General features: G+C 37.2%; 10 protein-coding genes across 10 annotated transcripts; 2 read left to right on the plus strand and 8 right to left on the minus strand. All coding sequences in view use genetic code 12, as the record gives it.

Moving 5' to 3' along the window:
- Positions 1-1,228: 1,228 nt before the first annotated feature.
- Positions 1,229-3,274, minus strand: CORT_0C06770 (hypothetical protein; the record flags this gene model as incomplete). The annotated part of the gene is made up of 1 exon (XM_003868905.1): positions 1,229-3,274. The coding sequence occupies one exon, from the start codon at positions 3,272-3,274 to the stop codon at positions 1,229-1,231; it is 2,046 nt and encodes a 681-aa protein (XP_003868953.1).
- Positions 3,273-5,972, plus strand: CORT_0C06780 (hypothetical protein; the record flags this gene model as incomplete). The annotated part of the gene is made up of 1 exon (XM_003868906.1): positions 3,273-5,972. One exon carries the CDS (start codon positions 3,273-3,275, stop codon positions 5,970-5,972), a length of 2,700 nt encoding a protein of 899 aa, XP_003868954.1.
- Positions 5,973-6,097: 125 nt separating this feature from the next.
- On the plus strand, positions 6,098-6,991 carry CORT_0C06790 (Cab4 protein; the record flags this gene model as incomplete). Its single annotated transcript, XM_003868907.1, has 1 exon — positions 6,098-6,991. The coding sequence occupies one exon, from the start codon at positions 6,098-6,100 to the stop codon at positions 6,989-6,991; it is 894 nt and encodes a 297-aa protein (XP_003868955.1).
- A 90-nt stretch (positions 6,992-7,081) lies between these two features.
- Positions 7,082-11,188, minus strand: CORT_0C06800 (hypothetical protein; the record flags this gene model as incomplete). Its single annotated transcript, XM_003868908.1, has 1 exon — positions 7,082-11,188. One exon carries the CDS (start codon positions 11,186-11,188, stop codon positions 7,082-7,084), a length of 4,107 nt encoding a protein of 1,368 aa, XP_003868956.1.
- Positions 11,189-12,416: 1,228 nt separating this feature from the next.
- CORT_0C06810 (secreted protein) lies at positions 12,417-13,577 on the minus strand (the record flags this gene model as incomplete). The annotated part of the gene is made up of 1 exon (XM_003868909.1): positions 12,417-13,577. The coding sequence occupies one exon, from the start codon at positions 13,575-13,577 to the stop codon at positions 12,417-12,419; it is 1,161 nt and encodes a 386-aa protein (XP_003868957.1).
- Positions 13,578-14,675: 1,098 nt separating this feature from the next.
- Positions 14,676-16,307, minus strand: CORT_0C06820 (Ubp8 protein; the record flags this gene model as incomplete). The annotated part of the gene is made up of 1 exon (XM_003868910.1): positions 14,676-16,307. One exon carries the CDS (start codon positions 16,305-16,307, stop codon positions 14,676-14,678), a length of 1,632 nt encoding a protein of 543 aa, XP_003868958.1.
- A 513-nt stretch (positions 16,308-16,820) lies between these two features.
- CORT_0C06830 (hypothetical protein) lies at positions 16,821-19,604 on the minus strand (the record flags this gene model as incomplete). Its single annotated transcript, XM_003868911.1, has 1 exon — positions 16,821-19,604. One exon carries the CDS (start codon positions 19,602-19,604, stop codon positions 16,821-16,823), a length of 2,784 nt encoding a protein of 927 aa, XP_003868959.1.
- A 136-nt stretch (positions 19,605-19,740) lies between these two features.
- On the minus strand, positions 19,741-20,505 carry CORT_0C06840 (Plp2 protein; the record flags this gene model as incomplete). Its single annotated transcript, XM_003868912.1, has 1 exon — positions 19,741-20,505. The coding sequence occupies one exon, from the start codon at positions 20,503-20,505 to the stop codon at positions 19,741-19,743; it is 765 nt and encodes a 254-aa protein (XP_003868960.1).
- A 436-nt stretch (positions 20,506-20,941) lies between these two features.
- Positions 20,942-21,277, minus strand: CORT_0C06850 (Cyc1 cytochrome c; the record flags this gene model as incomplete). The annotated part of the gene is made up of 1 exon (XM_003868913.1): positions 20,942-21,277. The coding sequence occupies one exon, from the start codon at positions 21,275-21,277 to the stop codon at positions 20,942-20,944; it is 336 nt and encodes a 111-aa protein (XP_003868961.1).
- A 779-nt stretch (positions 21,278-22,056) lies between these two features.
- Positions 22,057-26,418, minus strand: CORT_0C06860 (hypothetical protein; the record flags this gene model as incomplete). Its single annotated transcript, XM_003868914.1, has 1 exon — positions 22,057-26,418. One exon carries the CDS (start codon positions 26,416-26,418, stop codon positions 22,057-22,059), a length of 4,362 nt encoding a protein of 1,453 aa, XP_003868962.1.
- Between the last annotated feature and the right edge of the window lie 519 nt (positions 26,419-26,937).

The raw sequence follows: 26,937 nt of genomic DNA on the forward strand, positions 1-26,937 counted from the left end.
AGGGAAATAGGTTGTTTTTGTGGTGTTTGTGTATTTGTTTACGATTCTCTAAACGATAATCATTTTATTTTTGAGCACGTGTGCACGACTTTCAAATATTTCTCGATTCATCACCTTATTATTTATCTTAAACTTTGAAACGAGATATTTAATTGAAGGAAAAGAGGGGTTGCAATAACCAGCACATGGAAACAATTTTAAATGGCACATTTGCAACCCAATCCCCCTCTACTAAGTGTATATCCCAAATTTGGATAGAAGAATGGTCCGAAATAGGATGTAAGGTCTGAAAGTCTGTTTTGGAGCAATTTTGTCTGTTATTCCGGTTATTTATTTGCTTAAATTGCAGATCGCATCAATTAGATTTCATTTTTATCGATGAATTTACCCATTAGATGCACCGTTTCTTAAATTGCAAAGGCGGTAGATATATATATATTGGATATCTCGTAAAGAAATCCACTTTTCTGTTTAATTCATTGACGGGATTGACCTCTTCTAGTCTCGTCTTCTCTCTCTGTACCACACTGCACAGCAGGAAATGCAAATGGTTTGAAACATATTGCTTTTAGCCCAATGCATTCGGTCATATCGCCCATGAAGAGAAGATTTTTGCAAATCCACTCTGATCTTATTTTTATTGTGTTAATCCAACTGTGTTGATTTCTTATTGTTGTTGGTTTTGTGTTTAATTACTCAAAGTATGTACAAAACCCATCTCTTAATTGTTCATATAGAAGCGAAATAGTATACATATATTCTCATTACAATCACTGTTTTTCATAGAATAACTCCTATTCCGACTCGTATATAAGGACTCCTTTAACTGATTGGCTGCTCCACGTGTACCTCAGAATTAATTGTTAGTGAGAAGGACCAAATTTTGGTCAAGATCGGTATGGCTTAGTATAAGCCTGCTATTGCGGCTTTCCCAGTTTCTCGATTTCATTGTGTTTTGAACAGATCTAGACCATTCAACGAGCCCATTTCACATCTCATCTCAACTACAAACAATGATGCTTTTATTCTTGTGAATTGTTTCATGAATAAGCTTTTTGCAAAAAAAAATTGTTTTGTGTTTAATGAATTGCAGTTTCAAACACCACAATCTATAAAGAGTGTGTGTGCGTGTGTTACAATACGATACAATGTGAGACAAACATTGTAATAATGTAAGCTTAACTACGTCGTAGATTTTTTGTTAACTATACGCATTGTGGTCAGATTGTTAGTGCATTTGCTTCAAGATATCACTCAATTTAGAATTTTGTTTCTCATCTTCTGAGCTGCTTGATGACCGTCTTCGCTTTGCTAATCTTGGATTACCATCACCTTGTTTATTTCCGTTCCTATTAACGATTCTGTCTTCGTCACTTGATGACTGACGAAAGGAGTCTCTAGATGGTGTCCTTGACCTACTATCGGAATAACTATTCGACCGACTTCTGGAATAACTATTCGACCGACTTCTGGAATAACTATTCGACCGACTTCTGGAATAACTTCGTGATCCACCCCTACTACCAGAATAACTCAGTGAATAACTTGACCCACGACTACTGCTCTGACTTCGACTTCTTCTCCTGCCTCTAGTTGATCTCAGTGGCGGTAAGTTATTCAATACTCGTCGCATTTCCTCAGTCAATACACCTAGTCCAATAGCAGTGAAGAAATTGATTGAAAATCGTATATGGTCTGCATCATCTTCATCCACATCGACCACGGGAAACACTCCATTTAAACCACGTTTCACATATGAATCATCAATTAACCTTGCTTTTATTTCATTGACTCCGCTTTCTTCAACCATTTCTTGAAAGATAAATTTAAGTAGGATTCTTTTAGCTGGGTTTGTATCTTGTTGAGTGATACGTACGTCTTCCCATGCTTTTTCCAAAGGAATGACATCTGCAACAAACAAGTGTCCAAAGAATTTACCAATGTTTCTTAGAGCATTAGCTTCAAAATTATCAATTGTGGAATAATAGTGTTTAAATAAGTTGATAAAGTTATTTTGCCAATGTTGGTTCTTTCCACAAAGAATTTCACCAATGACTCCGAAGTATTTCGAATATGTCTTCTCTTGGGAACAACATTTGATAATCATATCACATAGAATTTGAGAATCTTGTTGTTTTGATTGTGATCTTTGATGACCAAGTTTGAGAAGTTTGTGGACGGCTTCTTCTGATGACATTGATGACATGACTGTTAAGTAAACTTGTTTTTGATATTGGAGAAGTTCTGATTGTGTCATATCAGACACTGTTTCGGTTGGCTTTGTCACTGTGGCTTCTTTTGCTGGCTCAGTTTCATTGTCACCACCATCCTCTTCCCCGCCCTGAAGAATCTCTTGTCGTAATTCACTGTATTCCTTTTCGTGTCTGTCATAATCTTCATCAAAGCGGTACACGTTCAAATAGTCTTTAGCAAATAACGAACCCTGTAAATCTATAACGTGAGTTTGTTTATCCTCATCATCAACTAGATCCAACTGTTTTGCAATCAATGGAATCGACCTAAACTGCAGCTGACCAAGTCTCAATGTATACCGCATTGAATTTTTTGATCTCAAGTTCAACTTCTCTTGATCTTCTTGTAATAAATCTTTTATCCTATTAAGAATCACCGTTGTTGGTACTTTCGATTTGATAAGTAAAAATCTACCAACAATTTTGAAAATTTCAGTACAAATATAAATATCACCATTGGTCACTGGTGATTCCAATAATAATTGAATAACCTGAAGTATCGTGATCTCATTGACGACCTGATGCATTGTCAAGCAGTTTAAAAATTGTAATGATGAGAGACATAGCTGACGATCGTTGGAAGTATATCCCAATTTGAATTGTAATATGACTCGGCTTGATGCGAGTTTCCCAATGCTGCCAATTTTAGAATTGAGTACATCTATTAATGAGGCAAATAATGATGACTTTTGAGGATCTTGAAGCTGGTTTTGCATGATTGAACGAATTAGTAACCCCCGACCTCGTTTGATGTTGAGATTAAATAATTCGAGAATCGATGTTTGAATGTTGGATGTGGTTAGATTGCTGACGATCTTGTCAATAGATTGCTTCAACTTAGTCCAGCTCTTGCGCTGCACCTCTTCCATAGTGCTGTCAACACCTGCATTACTCATGGCTGGGTTTAAGTTGCCCGACTTGATACTTCTGAAGTCATCATTTATGGTGCGGCTTTTTTTTCCAACTTGAAAAATCGCATCTCCATCCCATCTCAATATAATCTTGAATAGCGATTTCCCCATGAAGAAGGTCAAACAAGGCGTGGTTAAACATGTCAGTCAGCTACTACATGTTCCCAGATCCGAAACGAATGAAGCTCGAATAAAGATCAATATACGTAAGAAATTAAACGATATTTTGGAGAACAATGGTGAGATAGTCAACTACAATAAACGGTTCGTGGCAAGGACTCAAAAATATGCGAGAGATGACAAGAATCTCTTGGGTTCGCTAAATAAGCTAAAACGAGCTTATGATTCAGTAACATTTCTCGATAAAGATGGTAAACCATTCAGTGTGGAAAAACTACGAATCAATGATCTCAAATTCAGAAATGAACAATCCAGAGTCATATTTGATAATGTAATGAGAATCAAAGATATGACAAAGAAACAGGTTAATCGTGGCTTGGCATTGACATTACTAGGAACCAACCAAAAACAATTGAACGACCCATACTTTGTCACAAAAAATGTTGTTGATCTACTAGCGTATGATCAAGATACAAAGCGTGCCAACTACTTGTGTCGCATCACTCCTAAAAATGCCATCGTGGCAATGAATACAATAATGGAGTGGCATTTTGATAGAAAAGATCAGAAAAATGGAATCAAATCATTCAATGAACGAAGAGATTTCGGTGTACCTTGTGACTCATATACATTTCTTAAATTTTTTGATGGTGTGGCAAAGACTAGTGAATGGGGTAAAATTAAAGATGAAATGTGTGATCGAATGATTGAAACTTTCAAGACTTCCAGAGTCCAATTTCAAGACGATAATAAAATGACAACATCAATTTTCAATGCATGTTTGAGTATTTTGGTGAAAAATTTTACCTTTAGACAAGTTAAAGCATGGCTGTTTTTTGATGAATTAATTGAGAATAAGGATTTGGGGATTAAGGGGATCAATCCTGATGCACAAACATTTACAATCCTTTTGCAAGGACTTCGCAAGTACTCGGATCATGAAAAACACAAGATTTTAGCAGACACAAAGCTTTCTTCTCATGAACGAATAGTGAAATTATTGGATTTGGAGGCTGGTCATATCAAAACCGCCGATATAATTTTCGAAAAAGTGAAAACCGTTGCAGCCCCACCTTCTCCTACATCGAACCCTGAGCAAGATAAGAAAAACATTGCCAAATGGAGAAAATCAAGACTTGAAATTGATTTCCCTGTTATCACCACTTATGTCAGTAGCTTTTGCAGTCGTGATTCTGCTACTGGTCTTGATTTGAAAAGTGGATCACATTACTTGTACAATGAAAAAGCATTGGAGATTCTTCGGAGTGTTTCATCCGAAGTTGAGGCAATATTGAGCTTCTTGGAGCAAAATGAGGGTAAACCTAATGAGCCAATCACTAGCTCTTCCAAAGTGAAGGATTATACTGACTTGAGAATTAAGTTAGCTGTCAATGGTGTCAAGGATGTTCAGTTGAATTATGTTTCCAAAGTTGATGAGCTTATACCAGCCAATGTTGTGAAAGAACTCAGTCTGCCAATAAATCCACAAGCCTACATCCCCTATCTTGACAAGTTCAAGTCGCATCTTGAACCTTTAATCGATTTCAAACGTGACTGGTCATTTGTGGAAAAGACATCCACCAGAGGCAAGAAAAAGAAATCAGAATTAGAGCATGAGGACCAATACCGATACTCCATAAATGCATACATTTTAAATCAAGTGTTCGATAGTCTTATTAATATGGGTAAATTCAAGCAATTTGTACAAGCATTTTGGTTCTCAATGATTCAATGGGGTGGAATGAGATTATACACTGCTGATTTGAAAAAATACAATGTTTTGGACAATTTTTTGAGTAAAGTACAAATTCGCAAACATCAAGATGCTAGGATCCCTTCAATTATAGATGATGTTATGTTTAATTCGTTTATTTATAAAGTTGCCGAACATGGAAGACAAAATGGATCAACGAGGACAAATATGATATTGGAAATGTTTACTGCTTTGACGTATTCTAAGTATCGCGTGGGAAGTATTGAGGTGGGTCAAAATCATATTGATCATATTTGTTCTACATTAGTTAAGGATTTGCATTATTATAATGATTCAATAAAGAAAAAACAATATAGTGCCAAACCGCATATAACACAAGCACAGTTGATTGAATTTCTCCACAACTTAAATGTATTTGGTCAAACACATGCCGCTTATATGGACAAGTCTAAATTTGTTGTTGCATCGAATGCATTCTATCAGTTTATGGATAAAGTAAACAAGACATTATATTCTGCCAACTGGATCAACTTTGAGAACGATAAGCAGAAATTGCAAATTTACAAGTTATTAATCAGGGCAAACATCCGATACTACAAACCCAAATTCATGGTGTTCAAGACTGATCCAAAGACATATTGTGTGTCAATAGAGACTGCTGTAAAGGAATCATTGAAATTGATGGGAAATATTGACGATTTGAATGATCAAGACATGAAATTGAAGACGGCGTTCAAGAAATTGTTGAATTTGAGGGTAAATGAGTTAGATAAGGAACGATATGAAGCTTTTCTCAAGGAGATTTACCAATTGATCGATATTGAAAAAAGAATCAAAATATCTAATGACAAGGAAAAGACACAAAATTTTGTCTCCGCTGAATCTCAGGACCATCAGTTCTCAGATGTCAAAATGGAGACGTCATATACTGCAAAGAAATTCACTTCTTCAGTGTCAGATCCGGTGCAGATCTGAGTAACGCTACCTTCTGTGGCGAGTTACAAAAACGAGAGAAAAATTGGGCCATAAACACTGGAAACCTTTGTACCAACCCTTGTATATAAAACCTAATAAACTACAGTACAAAGTTCATCCCAGCAATGTCTAATCCAGTAATATTCATAGATAACCCCATAGAGAAAGATTATTCTTTACTCATTGAAAAAGTATTGTCAATAGTCAACGGTGTTGACAGATTGGATATTGTTATTCGAACAGAGATTACCAATGTCACCCATTTGAATGAGATCCTATACTACTACTACAATCTCGTTAGAACTTCCATTGACGGGTTGCCATTGTTTGATTATACATTCTCAATAAACATTATATTCAATATTTCCCATTCCAAATTGCTTAAATTATCATTGAATTGGAATCATGCGTTTATCGCCCATCAAGAACAACAGATTTTCCAAAACATACCTCTTGCTCATACATCTATTGATATCAAACTTGACGCATCAAACCACCCTTCCAAATGCAACAAGGTCATGAAGCAGTTTCAAACTACGGCCGTTGGTGGTACATTTGATCATTTACATGATGGACACAAGATTCTCTTATCAATGGCATATTTCCTCACTTCGAAACGAATGATTATCGGAGTCACGGGTCTGGAACTCTTGAAAAATAAGAAATTTAGTGAAGTTCTTGAACTGTTCAATCAACGACAAAATTCCGTGGTTCAATTTCTCGATTTGATTATGGATGAAATTGTTCATTATGAAATTTATCAAATTAATGATATTTGTGGTCCAACAGGATACATTGAAGCTATTGATGGATTGGTCATTAGTCACGAAACTTTATCAGGTGGTGAATTTGTTAATAAATATAGACGTGAACATGGCTTTAAAGAGTTGGATTTGACGGCAATTAAGGTGATTGGTGATACTGAATCTAATGCAGAAAATAAATGGAAAGGTAAGATAAGTTCGACGGATATTCGAGAACGAGAATTGAAAAGACGGAAACAACGTAGTCAGAGTTGAACTTTTAGAAGTATTATGTAGAGATATCAAAACAAACTGTATTTAAAAAAAACCGTGAGTACGTAGCTGAATCATCAGTATGGGGTTCCTTCATCTTATTGAAATACCCTTCTCATAAGGATTTTGACGTTTAGGGTTACGATCAATATGATCAAGGGCTAAATTGGCTCTTCCGTTGGCAATTTTATCAAACAATATTAACCCTGGGTCAGTTTCATCAATATACAGTCCCTTGTCATTGGCATCTGCTAATGCAAACTTAATCTTATCAAATGCTTGTTGACCCAAACCCAATTTTCTCCTCAATCTCTCCTTTGTATCGCTCCATGATTCATCAGGAAAAAGAATAACAAAGAATGGTATACCATGATAATTGGTGCTTTGTTTATGGAAATGGAAAGCTGGAATGAGATTGACATTGTTTGATGCATCGCGAGCTTTAATAAACTCATTTCTAATCACCTCATCTTCAATCTCCTCGGGATCAATAGTTTCTTCAGAATTTCTCTTGATTATATCATGATCAGCCAATACTTCAGCCTCTGCCGGAAATACACCACAATATATCTCATCTTCTGGGTTCATTTGCAGCACTGGTGCTTCAAGTCTGAGAATTTCTGAAAATTTGTGGTTTGATCCAGACCAACACAAGAGGTGTTTCAAATCCTTTTCAGGAACATCCACCTTATGTAATAACTTGTTGATAAGATCCTGCACCGTACCGCGCTTGGGTACCAACAACTCAAACTCCTGATACTGTAACAAATTACTAAGCCAAAACACCTTGAACGGTTTCAAGTTTTCATACTCTTTCATTTTGATGTTCAAAACCTCATACTCAATATCAAAAAGTTGACTAACTGAAGCATTTCGAGGGAAAACTTGTGACAAAAAGTGACTTGTTTTTAAGGGGTATCGTGTACCTTGATTACCGATGACAAATAGTTTCAAGTATTCTGGATCACATTTGATGACTCCAGCGATGACTTCGGCTAAATCTTGATAGCTATAGGTGGTTGAGATCCACAAATCAAAGCTTCTGCTCAATTTCTTAACCTCTTCAATTTCCTTTATTGTCGTTTCGTCATTGTATTGTCCATTCAAATCTTTCCGCTCTCTGTTTTCATTTAGTTCACCATTCCCATTCTCATCCTGTCCTTCTTCATCGACGTAATCAGAATCCTCATCAGATTCATTAGCATTGAATGGTTTCACCCTCACGTGCACACGGGTAGCAAGAAACTTGTAATAATCTTTAACATGCTTAAAACGTCTCTCACCAGCTAATTCACTTAAATTTGTTACTTGCGCTACAATGATATCACCAGTACTCAACTCCTGTTGCTCAAATACCTTATCGATTTCAAGCTTTTCGCATTTATGCGGTGTCAATTCCTCATATAAGTCAAGATCGACATCTTCTTTGAATCCTAGCAAATTTTTAATTGGCTCAACAAGCGACTTGAGTGAATCACTAGTGTGTACTGTAATATGTGATAAAGTCCTCACTTCTTGAGAGATAGGATCAAAGTATTTGATAAAAATTGTAATGTAGCCAGAATGCCTTTCAGTGTCGAGAAAGTTCATGTCTTTAGTAACTTCATGACCAACAGATTTCATCTTTGCAAAAGTTTCATCAAATTTGAAATCTGCCGGGTCAATCCTTTTTTCAACATCTGTCAACTTGTTTATATTGTTGATATCCTTGTTGAGCTCTTCCACATAAAACACCATTTGATCATACTTTCTATTAAAGACTTTGGTGTAGAAATTGAGAACAGTCAAATCCTTCAACTTTTCATCCACGAGCTCATCTAATCTATTGGTATGATTGTTTCTATGACACACAACACCCAATCTGAATAGACTCTTGTCTTCGTAGCCCAACAGCTCGCCTATTTGGTCAACAAGTTCTGTAAATGGGCTATCCTTGCGAATTTTAAACAGTTGGGGATCAGAATCTGTTCCTGTTAGACTCTCATCGTAATATGTCTCAACAGTTGGATCCAAAGCTAGATCAAATCCGGTGTGACTATGGATTGTGTCAATAGTTATGGCTTTGGCTGTGGTATAATATAACGCCTCTTGTCTTTCCTTCTCTAACTTCAACCTCTCTTCCCATTCCCTTTGGATCTGATTGGCAATGTCTGGGGATATTACTGCATTTATCGCCTCTTCGTCTGAAGGCAAGATATTTTCCAATTCAGATTCGCGATAATACACTAACATATAAGCTGACGTAACTCTTCGGATCAAGTGTTCTTGTTGCTCCAATCTTGACATGGCGGCCAACTGTTCTCTGCTTAATTCAGTAGCGCCAAAATTCTCCTTGAATACCTGTGACTTGGATACTTTCCATACTCTGTCATCATCAAATCTCAACCACGTATCGTCTTTAGCATTGGGCTTTATCATGGCATAATAGTGACCATTAGAAATTGTTCCTTGGTGAACCAACACACCATGCAACTTGTAATTCCAGTTTTGGTTCTTGACGTCAGCCGGCAAATCCTCATCCAAGTATGGTTTCAAATCAATTTTGTCAGGAAATTCATAAAAGTCATCTATTTTAACCAAGTCGTCGACCATAAAGTCGTACTCAAATCTCTTCAATTGTAAGTGCAAAACTTGTGGGAAAGATTCAAATACAACCCCCTTTTTGGCATCTTGATACCCATATTCATCACCAGCTTGGTATTTATTCTCTCCGTCTAACATCTCTATTTCGATGTAATTCCTAAAAGATTGCTCTAAATTTTGACAACCCTTGACATTCAATTGGATATCCCAAAAATCCTCAACTCGTGATGATTCATAAGGAACATTCACACACTTGATGTACGACTTCATTTTTCCAACAAAAATGTCATTTAACCCATTTTCTATATCAGTTCCTTTCATTGCAGTTTCCAACTTGTCCATTAAAATACGATTCAATTCTTGCACGTCATGCTGTGTAAATGCATCTGAAGAGTCCCAACCAAAAGACTTGGTTAAGTCCAGAGTAGCCACAGGATCATCCGACTTTGACAACTGATAAAAAATACGCTGCAATGCATATGCAACTGCTGCGTTTTTTTTCAAGTTCGTAGGGATTTGGTAGACTAATTTTCTGAATATCTTTGTCGTGAAATAACTCTGCAATAGAGAATTGAGGTAACAAGTGGCTCCTTGGTTTGTCAACCCAACATATCCTGCATTAGTTTTGGAGTCGTAATTGACTAATGAGTTCCACAATGTTCCTGTTGAGGAGTCGTCAATAACCCTAACAAAAGCAGTAATGTTCAATTGATTATTCTCCAAAATGGGGTACTGTGATGGCTGGCTTTTGACATTCTTGTTTGACATTAAGGATCTCAATTCAATCAATGAGCTGAATCCCCAGTCCGTATCACTTTTGCTGAACCTGTGTGAGCTTTGGTTTGGGAAATGAGCATCCGGATGACTGGGATTCCATAAATCAAGTCCAAATTGGGCACATACATACCAATTCTCATCCAATGGGTTACCTGTAGCCTCATCTATAGGTGGATGTGGTTCTATATAAATTGAGATGAAATTGTGATTTCCATTACCTTTTGGAAAAAGTAAAATATTCCACTCAAATTTGCCACACTTGAATGTTGGGGACCTGACTTTGTCCTGTTTCAGAAGCAGGGTCCAATCCTTTATTTCCCACACATAATGAGCCGAGTCTTCAACTGGGTAATCCTCAATCGGCTTCATCAACTTTGTTGCTAAAGCGTCATAATCATTGGCCAATGGATACGTCTTCTGTAGCCCATTTTGTTGTTGACCACGCAAGTTCGTCGTTGTTGGTATATTATCTATCTGGTCTTGACTGACTAAATCGGCGTTGGCATCATCAACCACAATGTTGCCATCATCATCCACTATCTGAACGTTATCACCCAATTCGCCAATAACGTCTTGTTCAATGATCTCTTCATCATCTTCGTCATCGTCATCATTATCATTGTCATCATCTTCTGCATTAATATCAGCTATCTCAGGGCTGGATACCATTTCAAGATCGTTGACGTCATCGTCATCGAATCCTGGTTTTTGATTTCTGGAGTGGGGTTGCACTTGCTCCGCTAACTTGTCAATACTATTACTATCAACAGGGCCTTCTGGGTATACCTTTTCTTCGTTGAATGCTCTTTTTTTGGAATTTGTGTCTTGATTCACCGCCATCGTGGGTACCAAAGTATGAAACGTGCTGATGCTGAGAACTCTGTCTTGGGAATGCTTTCAATGTATAGTATTTACACTAGTGGTGGCAAAAGGTCAAAATGGAAGCTCCTCTTTGATTGATTCTTAGATAGTATCAATTGAGCTTGTTTTTTGCTCTTGGATGACGTCAAAGTTAATTTTACCCCTAACAAATAAACTAAATTTGCCCGCGGTGAAAGATGTTATGCAAGATAAGCTGGGGAAATGTTCTCTGTGTGAGTTCTATAGGTTGATGGTATTTGATTACGTTCAATTACTCGTTGAATACAATAATTAAACCTTCAATGTCCAATTGAATCGTAGGATAAATTGGGATTTGTTTGTAATTTACAAAAAAAGAAAAATGTATGATCTCTCACCCTCTATTGATTTTTTTATTGTTTTAATCTACACGTGAATCACCTACAATCCTTACACAGAAAAACCTCCATGGGACCTATAGCACCGAGGCTGTGTATACATGTGGATTTGGACACTTGCTGACGCCAGTACTTGTGACCATGCATTGGACGACCAATTGTCAGACGTCGTTGATTTAAGGTCTTTTTGCTTCCCTACGTCACTTCTTCATAACTTTGACACATGTCCACGACCTCGCTATTATTGCTCTCAATTGTGGAATTTTGAAATAAAGCATGCTCTGATAGATCTAGATACTAGTATGGCAAACAATGTCAATATTCTGTAATAAACCGCCGCGTAAATACTGGCTATAAACCATAAAAACGCATTCACAATTTGGCGATGTTGCTATAATGTCGGCTATACTTGGTTATCAATTTTCGAAATAGGACTAGGTCCCACGACTCTTGGTGACACAAAACTAACAAAATGTTGCACCCAATTGTGTGTGCTCCCAAGTTACGACATGATATACGGGAAATTTAAAGAGCCAACACAATCGTACTAAAAAAGAGATTTATAGTTATAGAAGAATTCTATAACGAAGTGTTTAATAAAGCGACAGGGGTGTTTTACCGAAGATTACACACGCGCCACAGTTTTAGAAAGCGCGACTTTTTGAGGATTACACTTTTGACATTATTAATGAGGACCAACAATTGCTTTACATCCTTAGAAAAGGAGGTTGAGAAACTTCTAATCATGCCTCTCTGTTGGTAAAATTGACTACATTCGATCCTGCAAGTGGCATGTTAAAGTATATATTCTCCGATGTATCACCACTATCCTACGAGTTTATCCGACCCACTTGGTAAAACACTTGCGCTGCTGACCCTTGAGTCAAAACAGACCTTTTTGGTGAAGATTCACTGGCATTGCAGTAATTGTTAGCATTGAAAGTGTATCCACTGGGTCTTCCTGTAAGCTGTGTGTAATGGTCAGCTAATGATGCATCACTCTCAAAATCAACATAAACCCCATCGCTTAATTGATCAAATTCGTAAACCATCTTACCTTGATCTATTAGTTTTTCAGTATATTGTGACTGGCCACCTATTTCAATCAAGTCTGCAATTCCCACAAATAATAAATGAACATATTTTAGCCCATTGTTCCAACCACCGCTAGCATTCATTAACACATTCGACGTATTGGTGCCAAAAACAGCTGTGGCCCTTTGATTAGCAATGTTAAGAAACGTCTCGTTCTTCGTAAATGAGTACAAGTATGTGTACGAGGAAATAGCTGTACCCACAGTGTATGACAATTTTCCCTTGTTAACATCACCATTGTTTCTATTTGTACCGTCGTAGTAAAATCCATCCAGTGGATCTTTAAGCTTTTCTTCCATCCAATTAAGACACTGTTGAGCAAAATCAAGTAAAGATTCATCGTGGTTGTATTTGTATAGACGAACGGCGGCCAATGCAGCCTCTGTAGTTGAGATCGATGCCACGTATGCTTCTCCTGTCTGCCAGATTATTCCTCCTATGTTTGACCATTGTCCTTGTATCAACTTTACCAATTGTTCTGCAGTTTTCAAATGTTTCTCATCTTTTGTCAAGTCATAAGCTGCTAGTAAAGCCCACACAATTTGTGCATTATCATCAGTAAATGCTTCTGTCTGATTCGGAAGAGCATTGAACCATCCACTGGAACCTTGGTACGAATACAATTCAGATAATATCTTTTGCGACGCGGTTATATCGCCTGAGTCAATAAACGCCTTTGCGACAACTGCGATATCCCAAACTGCAGGCAAGCTAAAGTTGGATGTACAAGAAGGATCATTCAAGTTGAACGCCTGATGTTCTCCATTCCAAAATAAATCCCATGTCGAGTTGAGCACGGACTTATAAGCGGCCCCGGCGTTGAATGAATTGGCACGACTTTGTAACGGGAAACAAAAGGCTGTGTTTAGAGCCACAAATATAGACAAAAAGTACATTCAGTTATCGCAGTAGGTAAACAGCCTGAAAAACATGCACCTGCTTATTATTGAAGTCAAGGAAGAGGTATTTAAATAGCACTTACACGTTTACCTTCTGTGCCTTCAGCTAAACTTTCATTGCTATTGTGACATCATGTTGTGGAATGCTTTTATTGTTTGCAAGCATTTGCGTCTTGTCTAGTTGTTTGAGTAGGAAACAATTCGAGATCTAAATCCGATTGAACCACACATTACTTCCTCGTTCCATTTGTGCCTCTCAATTTAAGGATATAATACCTATGCAGACAAAAGTAGCTTGAAATTTAAGCAACTCGAAAGGGATAAATAAGTATATTGCTCCTTTTGTGTATAATTTCTGTGCAAACTCCTAGATCAGAACAATGCAGGGTCTTTTTGTTTTAGTTTAATAAACAATACACCGATGCGATTTCAGGCACTTAATTTGGAAATAATTTAAATGCCTGATGAAAGAAAAAAACATCACATTCAGGAACAATAAAACTGTGCAGCATTGCTACGCACAGAATTTCTCATCATATTGCTCAGAAATTCAGGTCAGAACAATCGGTAACAATGGAGCGAAAACAATAGTTGAACTTGATCTAAAGGAGTGAAGTGAATTTAACTCAAATCGGAATCGTGGAATATCACAGCCCTCAAAGTATATTTGGAACAATTGAAGTCTTCTCTGGGTATTGGTGGCAGAGTCCTACACGCATGGTGGATGTAGGTCTTGTGACTAAAAGTATATTAAGACTTTTACTTTCTCTATTCACGCGCCAATTTTTCACAGGAACAAAAATTACAACTTCCCAAAACGGTCCCAGAACTCATTGTTTTTGTGTAATTTAAATTACGGGTCTTGTGTGTGGTGTAACTGCAAACTGCTTCCTACTTTAGGTTTTGATGATCGAAAAGTTTCTTCAATTATGTTTGGTGAGCCTTTTTCTAACATCAGTGTACATATCTGGCAAAGTCAGTGATAAACGGGAGGTATTTTTGGCAAATTAAACAAGTGCTCTGTCACGCCTCACGAGAGATGAACTCCAAACGCCTATAAACCCAATCTATGTTCCGTTTCAGTAGATTATTAACTTATATATTGTGAATTATATAATATAACAAATATGCATTGGAATTAACCACCTCTTTCTGCTCAACAATGGAAACAACACTATCATCGAATTTGAGCCATTGTCCCAGAGCATTCTTAGTGAATACAACGTAATGACCTGTGTTTACCGAACCAATATGACAAATGACCGAAAATAGCTCATACACAATATCTTTTGCGGAACCTTGATTTACGCTATATGGCGCAATATTCAAATAAAGTGGTACCTTGACTGGAGTTTCCACTTTTGATGAAGTATCATTCAATATGTTGTGGTTGAATCTTTTTAGTTGAATTGACAACACTGGTGGTATACTCTTCAATTTTAAAGTCTTTGTAGCTTGCGACCTCGTAGAGCATTGCTTGCAGGATATCATGGCATCTAGTTTCTCTTCCAGGGTAAATAAATCTAAGCAGTCGTATAAATCGACATTTTGTTGCTTTTTTAGATGGTTGATTTCCAACGATAAATCAATCATTGGATCAACAGTTTCAGTGACAGCTTCGCATGACTTGCACTTAACACAACTTTGCAACTCAAATGAAAATGTGGAATGGGTTATACATGTACATGTTTCTTCTTTTGGTATGGCATCCAATTGTGTTTGGATCCTCATGTGATCTTGATGGAATTCATTCAAGACAAATTGCCAAAACTCATGAGCATCTTGCTCTTGGAATCCAGCCAAGGACTTTTGTTTGTACCATGCAGTTGTCAATAAGTTGGTTATTCCAAAACCTTCATTCGATTTCAGCGTAAATAGTTCTTTGAAAATCAAGTCGATACTGCATGTTATACATGCATTTTGTTCACCAATATTGCCATTCACATCCTGATCATGAAGATATTTGCAATTGAAATAATGTAAGTCGTTGTTGAAGAACTGACTTTTGATGATTGGATTATGTACAAGGGTTTGCAAGGTGGAACTCATGAAACATGTCGCTCCCAAATTTACAAACCCTTTGAGACCTTGAGCGGCAAGTTTGTTGGGGCTTGTGTAATTTGCATTTATAGCCTCTTGGTTATCAATAGCAACATCGGCAATCCCCATTACCTCTAGTCTCAACTTTTCTAGCTCCGGATGATTGATGTACTCATTACATTTAAAGCAATACAACAAACCCAAACTCAGGTCAATGGCAAACATATGCAGAGTGCCTTTATAATGCAATTGTGAATGCTCTGCGCATCCAACATTGGGGCACTGTAAACATATCATAACTTGATCAAAGTCAGATACTTCACAATTGGTACATTTCAAACTCGATAATTTTTTGGCAAGAATTTCATCTTGACTGATTACTTTACCATCCTTTTTGGACTTGTATATTAGTGATTCATCTATGGGCTGGGATATCATTACTGCTTGTCGATATGTGTCGAATACTGTGTTTTTTGCGCGTGAGTCCAAGACTTGATCCAAATGTATGCATGATTTAATCGACTCGAAGTTATCTGGTTGAAAATAGGGAAGCTGCTTCAGTGTGAAATTTTCCTCTTTAATTCCATTTGATAGTCCAAGTGAGTCATTGTGAAGTTCTCTTTTTATATGCACATCATTTGAAGATTCGGTATTTTGAGGTTTAGGGGACGTATTTCGTGATGACATTATTCGTAATGTAAATGCAAAAAAATAAACTGGAAAAACAATGCAGAAGAGTTGATATGAGTCGGCGAAGGTGCGGATAGACCGTGAAAAATGCAAAATGAATGGAAATTTATGTGGTGGTAAGTATCTGAAAAATTGGTTGATTTTATTTCGATTATTGGTACCTTAATCAAGACTAACCGATTATCTCGACTTGATCTGGGTTTCTTTTTTTTTTCTTCGCCTTTGCAACACTTAATCCACAGACTACGAAAAAATCGAATTAACTATTGCTCTCTCGTTCGGGTACTGTGACAATTGGAAAATTGGGTTGGCCTGGTTTCCTGTTTGTTTTTGGTGGTTTTTGAAAAGGATGGTCAACATAAGTGCCAATACGTCTCCACTCCATCTACTCCAGTAGAATTGAACTCTTTTCTATTTAATCAGCCATTGTTTTGCAACCAATGCAAAATTCTACGATAGAAATGTATTGGACGTTGTAATTTCTCCTATATACTTACTTAGCAAATATTATCAAGTCTTGAATAAAATAACCGACAAGATATTAGCAGGAATTTTTGGCACCACTTCAAACATGTTGTTAGCAAAATTAATTTCTGATAGCTCAATCCCATCACCAGAAATCATCCCAAAGTCAAAAGACTTGAAGTAATTACTACTCAAATCCAAAAATTTCAATTTTGAGGGTGCAGAATTGAATGATATGGAAAACTTTTGTGCTTGAAGTTGGTTTTCAATCAAGCTACACGACATTAGCTTCGAGGGAAACGAAAGATCAAATTTGGTGATTTTGCATCTATTCAACTCCAAGTGACACAAATTTGATGGCAATTGAAATGCCTCTGACGAGATTTCCTTAAATTCGTTGTCATTCGCAATCAAGGTCTGTAATTCGTCAGGAAGACCAAGCTCTGAAATCTGCATAAGTTCATTTTCACTGATTTCCAACCATTCCAACTTTGTCAAAATGAATAGACCCACTTCGGTTATCACATTATTCTTTGCATTGATCGAAGTTGTCGATAATGGGAAATCTTCAGCCTTTAACTTTGAAAGATTATTGTGTGACACGTCAATGTCGTGTAGTTCTGCAAAGTTCCGCAAATCCACTTTTGTTAATTTATTCTTGGAAAGATTAATGATTTTCAAACTTCTATTCATCTCCTTACTGTAAAATTCATCAAGTCCGCACTCCTTCATGCTCAATTGCACTAGTTGTGGAGGGATTTTAAACTCTTGCCATTTAAAATCACCACACCCGTCGAGAATTAGCTTTGTTAACCCATGACCAACTACAGAAACAACAGAAGTGTTGGAAAGATTGAGATAATTGGTCCTGGGGTTTAATGTAATACTTTCAAGCTTTGCGTTGTCTGATAGAATAACGTCTTGTGCTGGGACATCTTGTAGTTTAATTTCCCCAGATATTTCGTTTGATGCAATTCGAATTGCTTTCAAATTCGAACTAGGCAAAATCATATCAAAATCATTTGCTTCCAAGTTGACAATTTCCAACAGAGGAGGAAAAGCAAAAATCTTAATACCCCTCAATGGAACCGCAATCAATTTGAGTACCTTCAAAGCATGGGGAAACTTGAACTTGTTGATTTCGATGGGACAATTGGTAACTTCCAACTTGAGTAAGGATTTGCAGCTCTCAATTTTTTCATGCAAATCCTTCACCTCGCAGTTCTCAACCTTGAATCTTTGCAATCGATTCAAAATACAAGTCTTGGAACTCCATTTACCATTTATCACATTCAAAATTCTTAAAGTATCGGGAAAGCTCGAAACCTGGGAGCTGATGCAACAATCCACTAATTCTAATTTGCGAAGTAAAACGGGGAAAGTAAGTACCTTTGTTTGTGCAAAAGTCAAATTCAGCAAACTCAACGTGGATAAATGTGTGAACTTTTTGAAATTACAATTTGCCATGACAGATGAGTCTAGTCTCAATTTTTCTAACTCTAAAAAGCCTTTGGGGTATTTTTCAGAACTAGTATGAAAAGGTGCATCACCACTAATACTCAAGTGTTTAAGATATCGGTTTAGATTGAACTTGCTAAAGTTTAATCCACCAACATTATGCAATCCTATTTCTCGAATAGTCAGTGGTAAAAGAGCAAAATCAGCTAAATTTAAACCGTTTGCAATGACTAATTTTTCCAACATCAGTGGTAGCTTGATTGACAAGTCGACCACTGGTCCAAAGACATAGCCATTCCCATACTGGTGCAATCCAACAAATAATCCCAATGATTTGATCTTTTGGTAAAACGAATCATTTTCGACAAGTAAATTGAACAAAACCCTGATCTGATCCACATAAGACGCCAGAACTCTCATATAGACTGAATCAATGAGTGATTCCAATTTTGAATCATTATTCTTGAAATACTTCATTAACTGAAGCAAGATATTACACCCGCTATTATTCAATATCAAGTCAATATATAGATCTTTTTTATTTGAGGCATTTTTCAAATAAGCATCGAAAATTTTGTCAGGATTAATGATTCTCGTGTTGATGTAAATCTCATGTTCTCCGTTCAAGTCTGGAATTTTGTCATCGTCAAATCTCATTGCCTTTGCTAGTTCAATCTCTCTCTTGAAATTTTTGATGCCAAAAAACTGTTCATAGTCGCTACTTACCCAGAAACTAACTTGGACCTTTTCGGGATCATCTCCAATAGGACTAGGAACCAACAACGGTGAGTAACAATGTGGAGCTGTGTTGCTGGATAACTTGAATTGTCTCACATTTGTTTTCATACTCAAAGTTTTGCTAACTGGATTGAACCTGTTTTCATCTACTCTTGTAACAATACTTACGGACCCTCCTTGCTTGCACTTAAGAGACTGAGCATCCTTGAAATGGGCAGTGTAGCATTTATAGGGTGGTGGGGAGACTGGCAACTCTGAAGGCGACGAAGGTTGGATACTCAAAAAAGCTGACTCATTTTCCTTTCTGGGAAGGCCCAATTCTGTTGGGTTGTCTAGTTTGTTATTCTCTGTATTTTTCATACTACCCTTGACACTGGAAATAGTAACACCTTCAGTATGTGCATGAAGCACAGTTTTTTCAAACACACTGCTTTTCACATTGACTATGCTTTTCTCAGTTTCATGGTCATCTAAACCCTGTTCCAAACTAATTGAGGTTAACCTTGCTGATAAATCATCTCCGCTTCTTAAATTGAAGGATTTTGAACTGGACTTTGGTGACTTACAACTCCCTGCAGTTCCAGCTTCAATGATTACGTCATCAACTTGTCCTTTCACGATAGAAGTCATCATATCGAAGATTAAGTTGTGATCAACCACTTGGTGTACTTTATCAAATGCATAAATGTGTTGCAAAAATGTGTATTGTAAATTGTTATGTAAAAATAAAGAATTATTTGTCGTAAACAAAAAGTGGTGTCGCATAATCTCAATCGTAAAAGTCGTCATCCTCTTCTTCGTCGTCGTTGCGTTCATTCCTAATTGACTTCTTTGCAAAGTGTAATTTCCTCTCTTGTTGAGATTCGTCTTCCTCGTCGTTGATTACAAGTCTCTTATCACTATCATCCAAAACATGAAGGTCAATCAAAACCTTTTCTATATCCTTCAAAGTCGTAGCATTCCCTCCCAATTGAGTCAACGTGATGTATTGTTTTAATACATTCCCATCTCTGTATATGATAAGTGTAGGACAATTAGACTCGGGGTAATTTTCAATGCACCTCTGTGCGGGTATATCACAAATTTTCAACTCTGGAAATTTTCTAGCTAACTCAGATAGCAATGACCCCAATAGTCTACTTTGTAAACTTGATTGGAGGGATAAATGAACCAAGACAGTGGTTCTCTTAGGTGCCTTTGTAATCTCACCCTCATATTCATTTTTACTAATTGGCAATACCAGTCCGTATTTCTTTTTCTCCGACAACTTCTTTATTTCATTCATTCTCTTTTTTTTGTAAAAATTGAGAAACTCTTCATCTTCTTCGTCCTCAAGTGCATCTAGTTCATCTATGTCTTTATTCTCTAGTCTATTTTCATGTTGTTTCCTAACCGCTTCCTCTAATGCCTCCTCCAATTGAGCAGATGGCGAAGGTGGCTTTTCGGGAATAATCCCGTAATCACGGAGAATATCATTCCATTCAGTATCCTCGTCTGGGTTGACCTCAACTGGGATTTTGGTATTGCTATTCATTACTTCTTGGTTAGGATTAGATTGGAATAGATTCCGTTGACAAAAAAAAAAATCAATTATACATTTTCCGCGTCAATTTGATCAGTGGCCGCGAGACAGAGAAAGACACTGAGATGAGGTAATGACACCAGAATGTGGAAAACCCACCTATTTCCTACTACAACCCATTCAACATGAACGAAAATCCTGGATTCTTTTATTATATGGAATTATATACAGTGAACAAAAATAGATTGAAATCAGTGGCAAATGATTCTTTTCAAGCACAATCTTGCAACAAATTATTAATCTTTAAAAATTCTATCAATGGGATGGGAAATAGGGGGTCAATAAATACATTCAAAAGTCCGTAAATAGACAATCTCTAATTTCATGGAAGAAACAAAAATAGTATGAAAAATTCAGCGTAATTAGCGACAAACAACTACCCTCACGCTTATTCGGAAGTAGCTTTGTGCAAGTAAGTGATCAAATCGTTTCTGTCCTTTGGTTTCTTCAAACCACCGAAAGCCATCTTGGTACCTGGGATATATTTCTTTGGATTTTCCAAGTAGTCAGACATGGTTTGTTCACTCCAAGTGACACCCTTCTTCTTGTTAGCATCGGTATAGCTGTAACCTTCAGCTTGACCTGATTTTCTACCGAAAACACCGTGCAAGTTTGGACCAACCTTGTTTGGACCACCTTTTTCAACAGTGTGACATTGTAAGCATCTGGTTTTGAACAAAGTGGCACCCTTCTTTTCAGAACCTTTTTCAAATGGAGCTGGCATTGTTGATTGTAGTATGAAAGATGTTTAGTTGGAATTTAATTAAAAAAATGTCTTTTAAAAAGATCCGAAAAACTGGTAATAAAAATGTTGAAAATTCTTTAAAAAGCCAAATGTTTGCTTTTATATGATTTTTCAAAGAGAGACAGCGTAAACTTGTGAGTGACTTACAATTTGTTTATTTCAAACTGCAAAACTTTTATTGGCTAAAAAAAATTTTTTATGGAACAACACAGAAATATTATGCACAACGTATTAAATACAACACACCGTACTTGAAACTCTAAAGTGCACATCTGGCACCATAGACAGCTGTAACGTGTATCAGAAAAACTTATGACTAGTAGACTGTTATCATTGTAAACTCTATTCAGAGGATGCTAAGCAAGAGCTTACTTCTAGGGTCGTAGTGAGTCAATGTTACATCGTCCAAATACAGCCTATCAATCGATTGTGAATGACTCAACGGCTGGCAAACGTCTCGCATCCTGCTGCTCTACTTCTACATTTTGGGCAAACTAAGCTTACCGCACTGACGGCAGCGTTATATTTTAGTACCTTATTTCCGATTTCTTCCGTTAACTTTTGACAGTTTTTTTGTTTTGCATGGCAGTGTGTGCCAGATGATTCAAGAAGTAATAACAATGACTCCATTATTTCTTTTTGTATGTTTGCTTTGTGGAATAAAAAGTTGTCAAGAATCCGATACCTGCGAAAAAGGAAATAGATATATATCTACAAGCTTCATCGTAAATCATTAGCGTCTACCTATATATTTCCCACTAAAAATCATTCTCATTGATGTTGGCCTTATCACACATAGACCTGAATACACCTCTATCGTGGTATAATTTCCATGGATCACCCTTTTCCACAATTGCACCTTTGTCCATCACAAGTACCCTATCATAATTCAAGATTGTTTTGAGTCTGTGAGCAATACACAACACGGTACAATGTCTAAACTCAGAACTTATGGTGTCTTGTATCTTTGAATCAGTAGCGAAATCAACTGAACTTGTTGCCTCGTCTAGAATGAGGATCTTGGTGTCGCGCACCAATGCACGAGCCAACGCGATCAATTGCTTTTCGCCGAGAGAAAAATTTGCCCCGTCATCATCAACAATTCGGTCGAGGTGGAACTTGTGAAGTGAATTGTACCCAATTCCTTCAGATGGTGAATACTTCATAGAAGCAACTTGTTTAATTTGATCCTCTGAGATTAATCCGGCAGTACACAATGCTTTCCATAACCTGTAATCTTCGTGTTCATTGAATGGGTCCAAATTTCTCCTAATTGTACCTTGAAAGAGTACTGGGTCCTGAGGAATGATAGACAATTTTGACCGCAAATCGTACAATCCCATAGTTGAGATATCCAATCCATCAATTTCAATTTTCCCATCCTCTAGCTCAATTAGCCTGTATAATGCTGACATAATTGACGATTTTCCTGCCCCAGTTCTTCCACAAATACCAACCTTCTCACCTGGATAAAAGTTCACATCCAAGTGCTGCAAAACTGGTGGTAGATTTGGTCTGTAACGAAGCGTCACGTCTTTAAAAGTAACATAACCTGAAGGTGGCCATTCTTTTGGAGGCTGAATTTCCTTGGTGTATGCCGCCTCTTGGGGTAACCTATAAGCATATTCATGTAATCTTTCAACTGAATTCATTTCATTTTCCACTTGTGTCATTGATCTGATAGTCAAGGACAACACCCCGACCAATTGCAAAACGTAATTCAACAACAACCCTGTAGATGAAGCACTGATGTTGAACTGCCCTGTAATGCAAAGCATACAAACAATTAATGCAACGGATGATGTAATGATATCTAAGTGAACACATAACCAACGTTGCGTGGCAATGGACAAGTAGTAAGCTTCATTCATTCTGTTGATAAAATAATCATTCTTCCTTATAAAGTCATCTTCTGCTTTGAAGGATTTGATGGTTGACATACCTGTCAAAGTTTCGTTGAAATTGTTGTAAACCAATGATCTTTGAGTTGCTTCCAATCTCTTGATTTCTCTTGATGAACCTTGATAAAAATTTGCCAAAAATACAAATGCAAACCCCAAAAAGGGGATAGCGACAGCGAAATAGGGCAAATAGCATGTACATAAAACGATAATTCCAATTATCAATGCCATGGGAAACACAAATAATCTCATCTGCTCACCAATTTCATTATCCAATGAATCAGTATCTTTGGTAAATCTATTCAAAATCCTTCCTAAGGGTGTCGTATCCATAAACGACATTGGGGCGTGCAAAATCTTTTCAACAGCTCTCAAATTAAGCTTGTTAGCTGAACAATCTTGCATGTAAGCCAACATGCTAAATTCTATACCGGTGAATATAACTGTCAAGAATGCAAACATGACATAAATGGCAACGTAAAAATGATCACCGCGGTCTTTGAATTTCTTCTCTACCCAAAATGAGAGCCATGTATTGGTAAAAACTTGGCAAAATGTGGCGATGGAAACAAGAATAATGAATATAGGAGCAGCAAACTTACCAAAAATACCAGATCCCAAGTCAATGTACTTTTTGTAAATGGACCAAGAAATGGCGTTGGTTGCACGTTCTTCATCGGTTGTGGTTCTACCGGTGAGATCATTATCTTCATCGTTAGTCAATTTCTGACTACTTGAGCTCGCATCGTAATCTGAATTCGCAAAATCTTCCTCATCAGATTCATTTGACTCCCTCCCATGCTCAACCAATCTTCGAAAACTTTCACGCTTGGCAACCAATTGATCGAGTGTGCCGGAATATACTGAACCATCGTCCACAAATACCACCTTGTCGGCAAATTCCAAGATTCCCAACTGATGAGTAGCCAAAACAATGGTTTTGTCTCGTAACAAACCGCGAAATAAATGTACAACAATGTGTCTAGCAACTTTTGCATCAACGGCAGAAATGACGTCATCGAATAAGAGGACGTCAGCGTCAGCATAGCAAGCACGAGCCAAGTTGATTCTTGCCTTTTGACCACCTGATAATGTGATTCCACGTTCGCCAATTTCGGTTTTGTCTCCAGCAGGTAAAATGGCCATATCATCTTCCAATGCACATGCAAACAACACTTGCCTGTATCTCTGCGCGTCAAATGGTTTACCGAAGAGGATGTTTTCTCTGACTGTGGCATTTTGTATCCACGTAGTTGAGCAAAGCAAAACTTCCTTGTTACGAATAATTGATCCATTTGAGATTTTCATGAAACCAGCGAGGGCATTCAACAACGATGTCTTACCTGATCCAATTACACCTGTTATAATAACAAATTCTTCATTCTTAATAGTTAGGTTCACGTTGGCCAATCCTTTAAACTTGTGATTGGATGCATATGTGTCCAATGAACCAACATCGCTCTCATTGTCACCTTTTTCCTTGCCCCTTGGATGATCCTTCCAAAGTTCCATGTCCAAATCGTCCTCATGACTCTCCCAGGTGAAATTTGCATGTTTCACCTGAATAGCAACATCATTAACCTCACCTGTGTAAAATTTGTCTTCGTAGGATAGCATTCTATTATTAACCTCCTCGGTAAACTCCTCAGCTGATAAATAGTCATTACATCTTTGAAAACCAATCAATGCATCAGCTCCTGTCGACAAAGCAATAGGCAACAACATGATAGCTTGTGCTAAAATCGCATACAATGACAATGAACTAAAAACTTTACCAGGGCTTTGCATGTGGTCTGTTGCCCACAAGGTGATGAATGAAAGCATGGATGTCAACACCGGCATTGTTACGGCATACGCTGTGATAAAGTTACGCAAAACCTTAATTGTGAACAAGTACTTCATCTCCTTATGTCTGATTTTCAATATCGATGCTTTATAGGCCATTTCCCAGGCATAGAACTTGATAACTTTGAGATTGTTCAAAATCTCTCTCATTAATGAAACACGCTCATCTGTATACTTGACGACTTTCTCTCTGGTTGTGTACAATTTTTGAATCAACAATATACAAATCACAAGTGAAACAATAAACAACCCGATACCCGTCAATGCTGAGACACCAATGTTTATGATCAATATGATCACTGCAATAATCATTGGGATGGGGAAGCACAATACTAAAGGCTGAAAACCAATGGCTAAGTCAATTCTTGACAAATCCGTACTCATCAAACTCGTTACCCGTCCAGCAGGAAATAAATATCTTGATTTTGCATTCAAATTAAACAGCTTTTTTAATAATGCCTTGGTCAATATAGCTTTAGCTTGTGCACCACAAATCATTGAATTATGGAAAAAATGATTAAGTAGCAAGCCATTGACAAATATAAGAATAACAGCCCCAAATGTAAGTCCAATACCTCTGTTATAAGTTGTGTAGACTCCAAAATACTTGTATTCGACGAAATCAATCAATTGTCGCGTTACCAATGGCGATGTAGCAATGCAAACGAATGCCAATGCTAGGCAGATACATGAGAATGTGTATTGCCATTTAAAAGTAAGAAACAATGCCAATGGTATTGCGTATCTTGGCCAAGGCTTTGACTCCTCAATCCCCCCTACTATCTTGTTCATATGTTTCTCCCACTGCTCGTACATGTACTCAACTTTTAACTCGGGAGTCAAGACAAATAAATCATCCGGGTGTAACGTACGTTTGTATCCCTTCTTCAATACCGGCCATAACCACCAAAATCCCATACGCTTAATGAAATTTGTCTTTTGCCATGGATATTCTTTCCTCTCCTCTTCAGCAGGTATCAGCGGGACCTTTTTGGAAAAAAGCCATGAGAATAACCTCTTTTCATTATGAAGTTGTGGCTGCGATTCTAAAGAACTTGTCGAAGTTATTGAGTTGTGGGAAATTCTTGAATTTGGATTCTTCTCGTATGACGAGTTGGCAGAGATCGTTTCCATTTGTTGCGTATATCTTGGTAATGTTTGTTGTTGATCAATGTAGGTGAATGTAGTCTCAGAACCTGAATCTAATGTTGAGTATAGGTCAGTGTTGGCTAAATGTGTGTTGCCATAGTACTGGTTTGTGTGTTGAAAGCCATCTTGCTGTCTTTGGGAATCCCGTACAGGTATGGCATTTGGGGCCTGAATATGGTGTGGATAATGTTGATTATCTTTCGACTCCTTTTGATTCCTAGGCATTTTGGATAGATGTGGTAAGACGCGGTCTAATAAAACGACTGTAAGGCGGTGTGGTTCCTCTCGTAAGAGATGTTGGGTATATGGGGTATATAGAGTATATGGGGTATCAAGTAAGTAGTCACTTCGTCAAAAGGGTCTGCGTACTAGAGCTGTTACATGGCTAGCGTCTTGAGTGATATATATACCCCTCTATATATCCCATTCATCGTATCCGTGAAGACTACAAAAGTACAACTGAATCTTAAACAAGGCTTATTAACTCCAGATCAATTTAGTTACTAAATAGAGGAAGTAAATATGTGGTATATGCCCTTTGGGGGGGGGTAATAATAATAGCAATAGATACCTATTACGGCAACTGAAATAATAAATTAATTAAGTGAATTCACTCCTGCAAATCATTATAAGTTATTTTTCTATATCTTATTGTTTTTGGCAATTAAAAAAGGTCATATGCCGGTATAAATTACACAAACGTGAATTACTTCATTAAATAATTTACGGGGCTTTGAACAAATA

The sequence above is a fragment of the Candida orthopsilosis genome (assembly GCF_000315875.1).
Source record: "Candida orthopsilosis Co 90-125, chromosome 3 draft sequence".
NCBI classification, from domain to species: Eukaryota; Fungi; Ascomycota; class Pichiomycetes; order Serinales; family Debaryomycetaceae; genus Lodderomyces; species Lodderomyces orthopsilosis.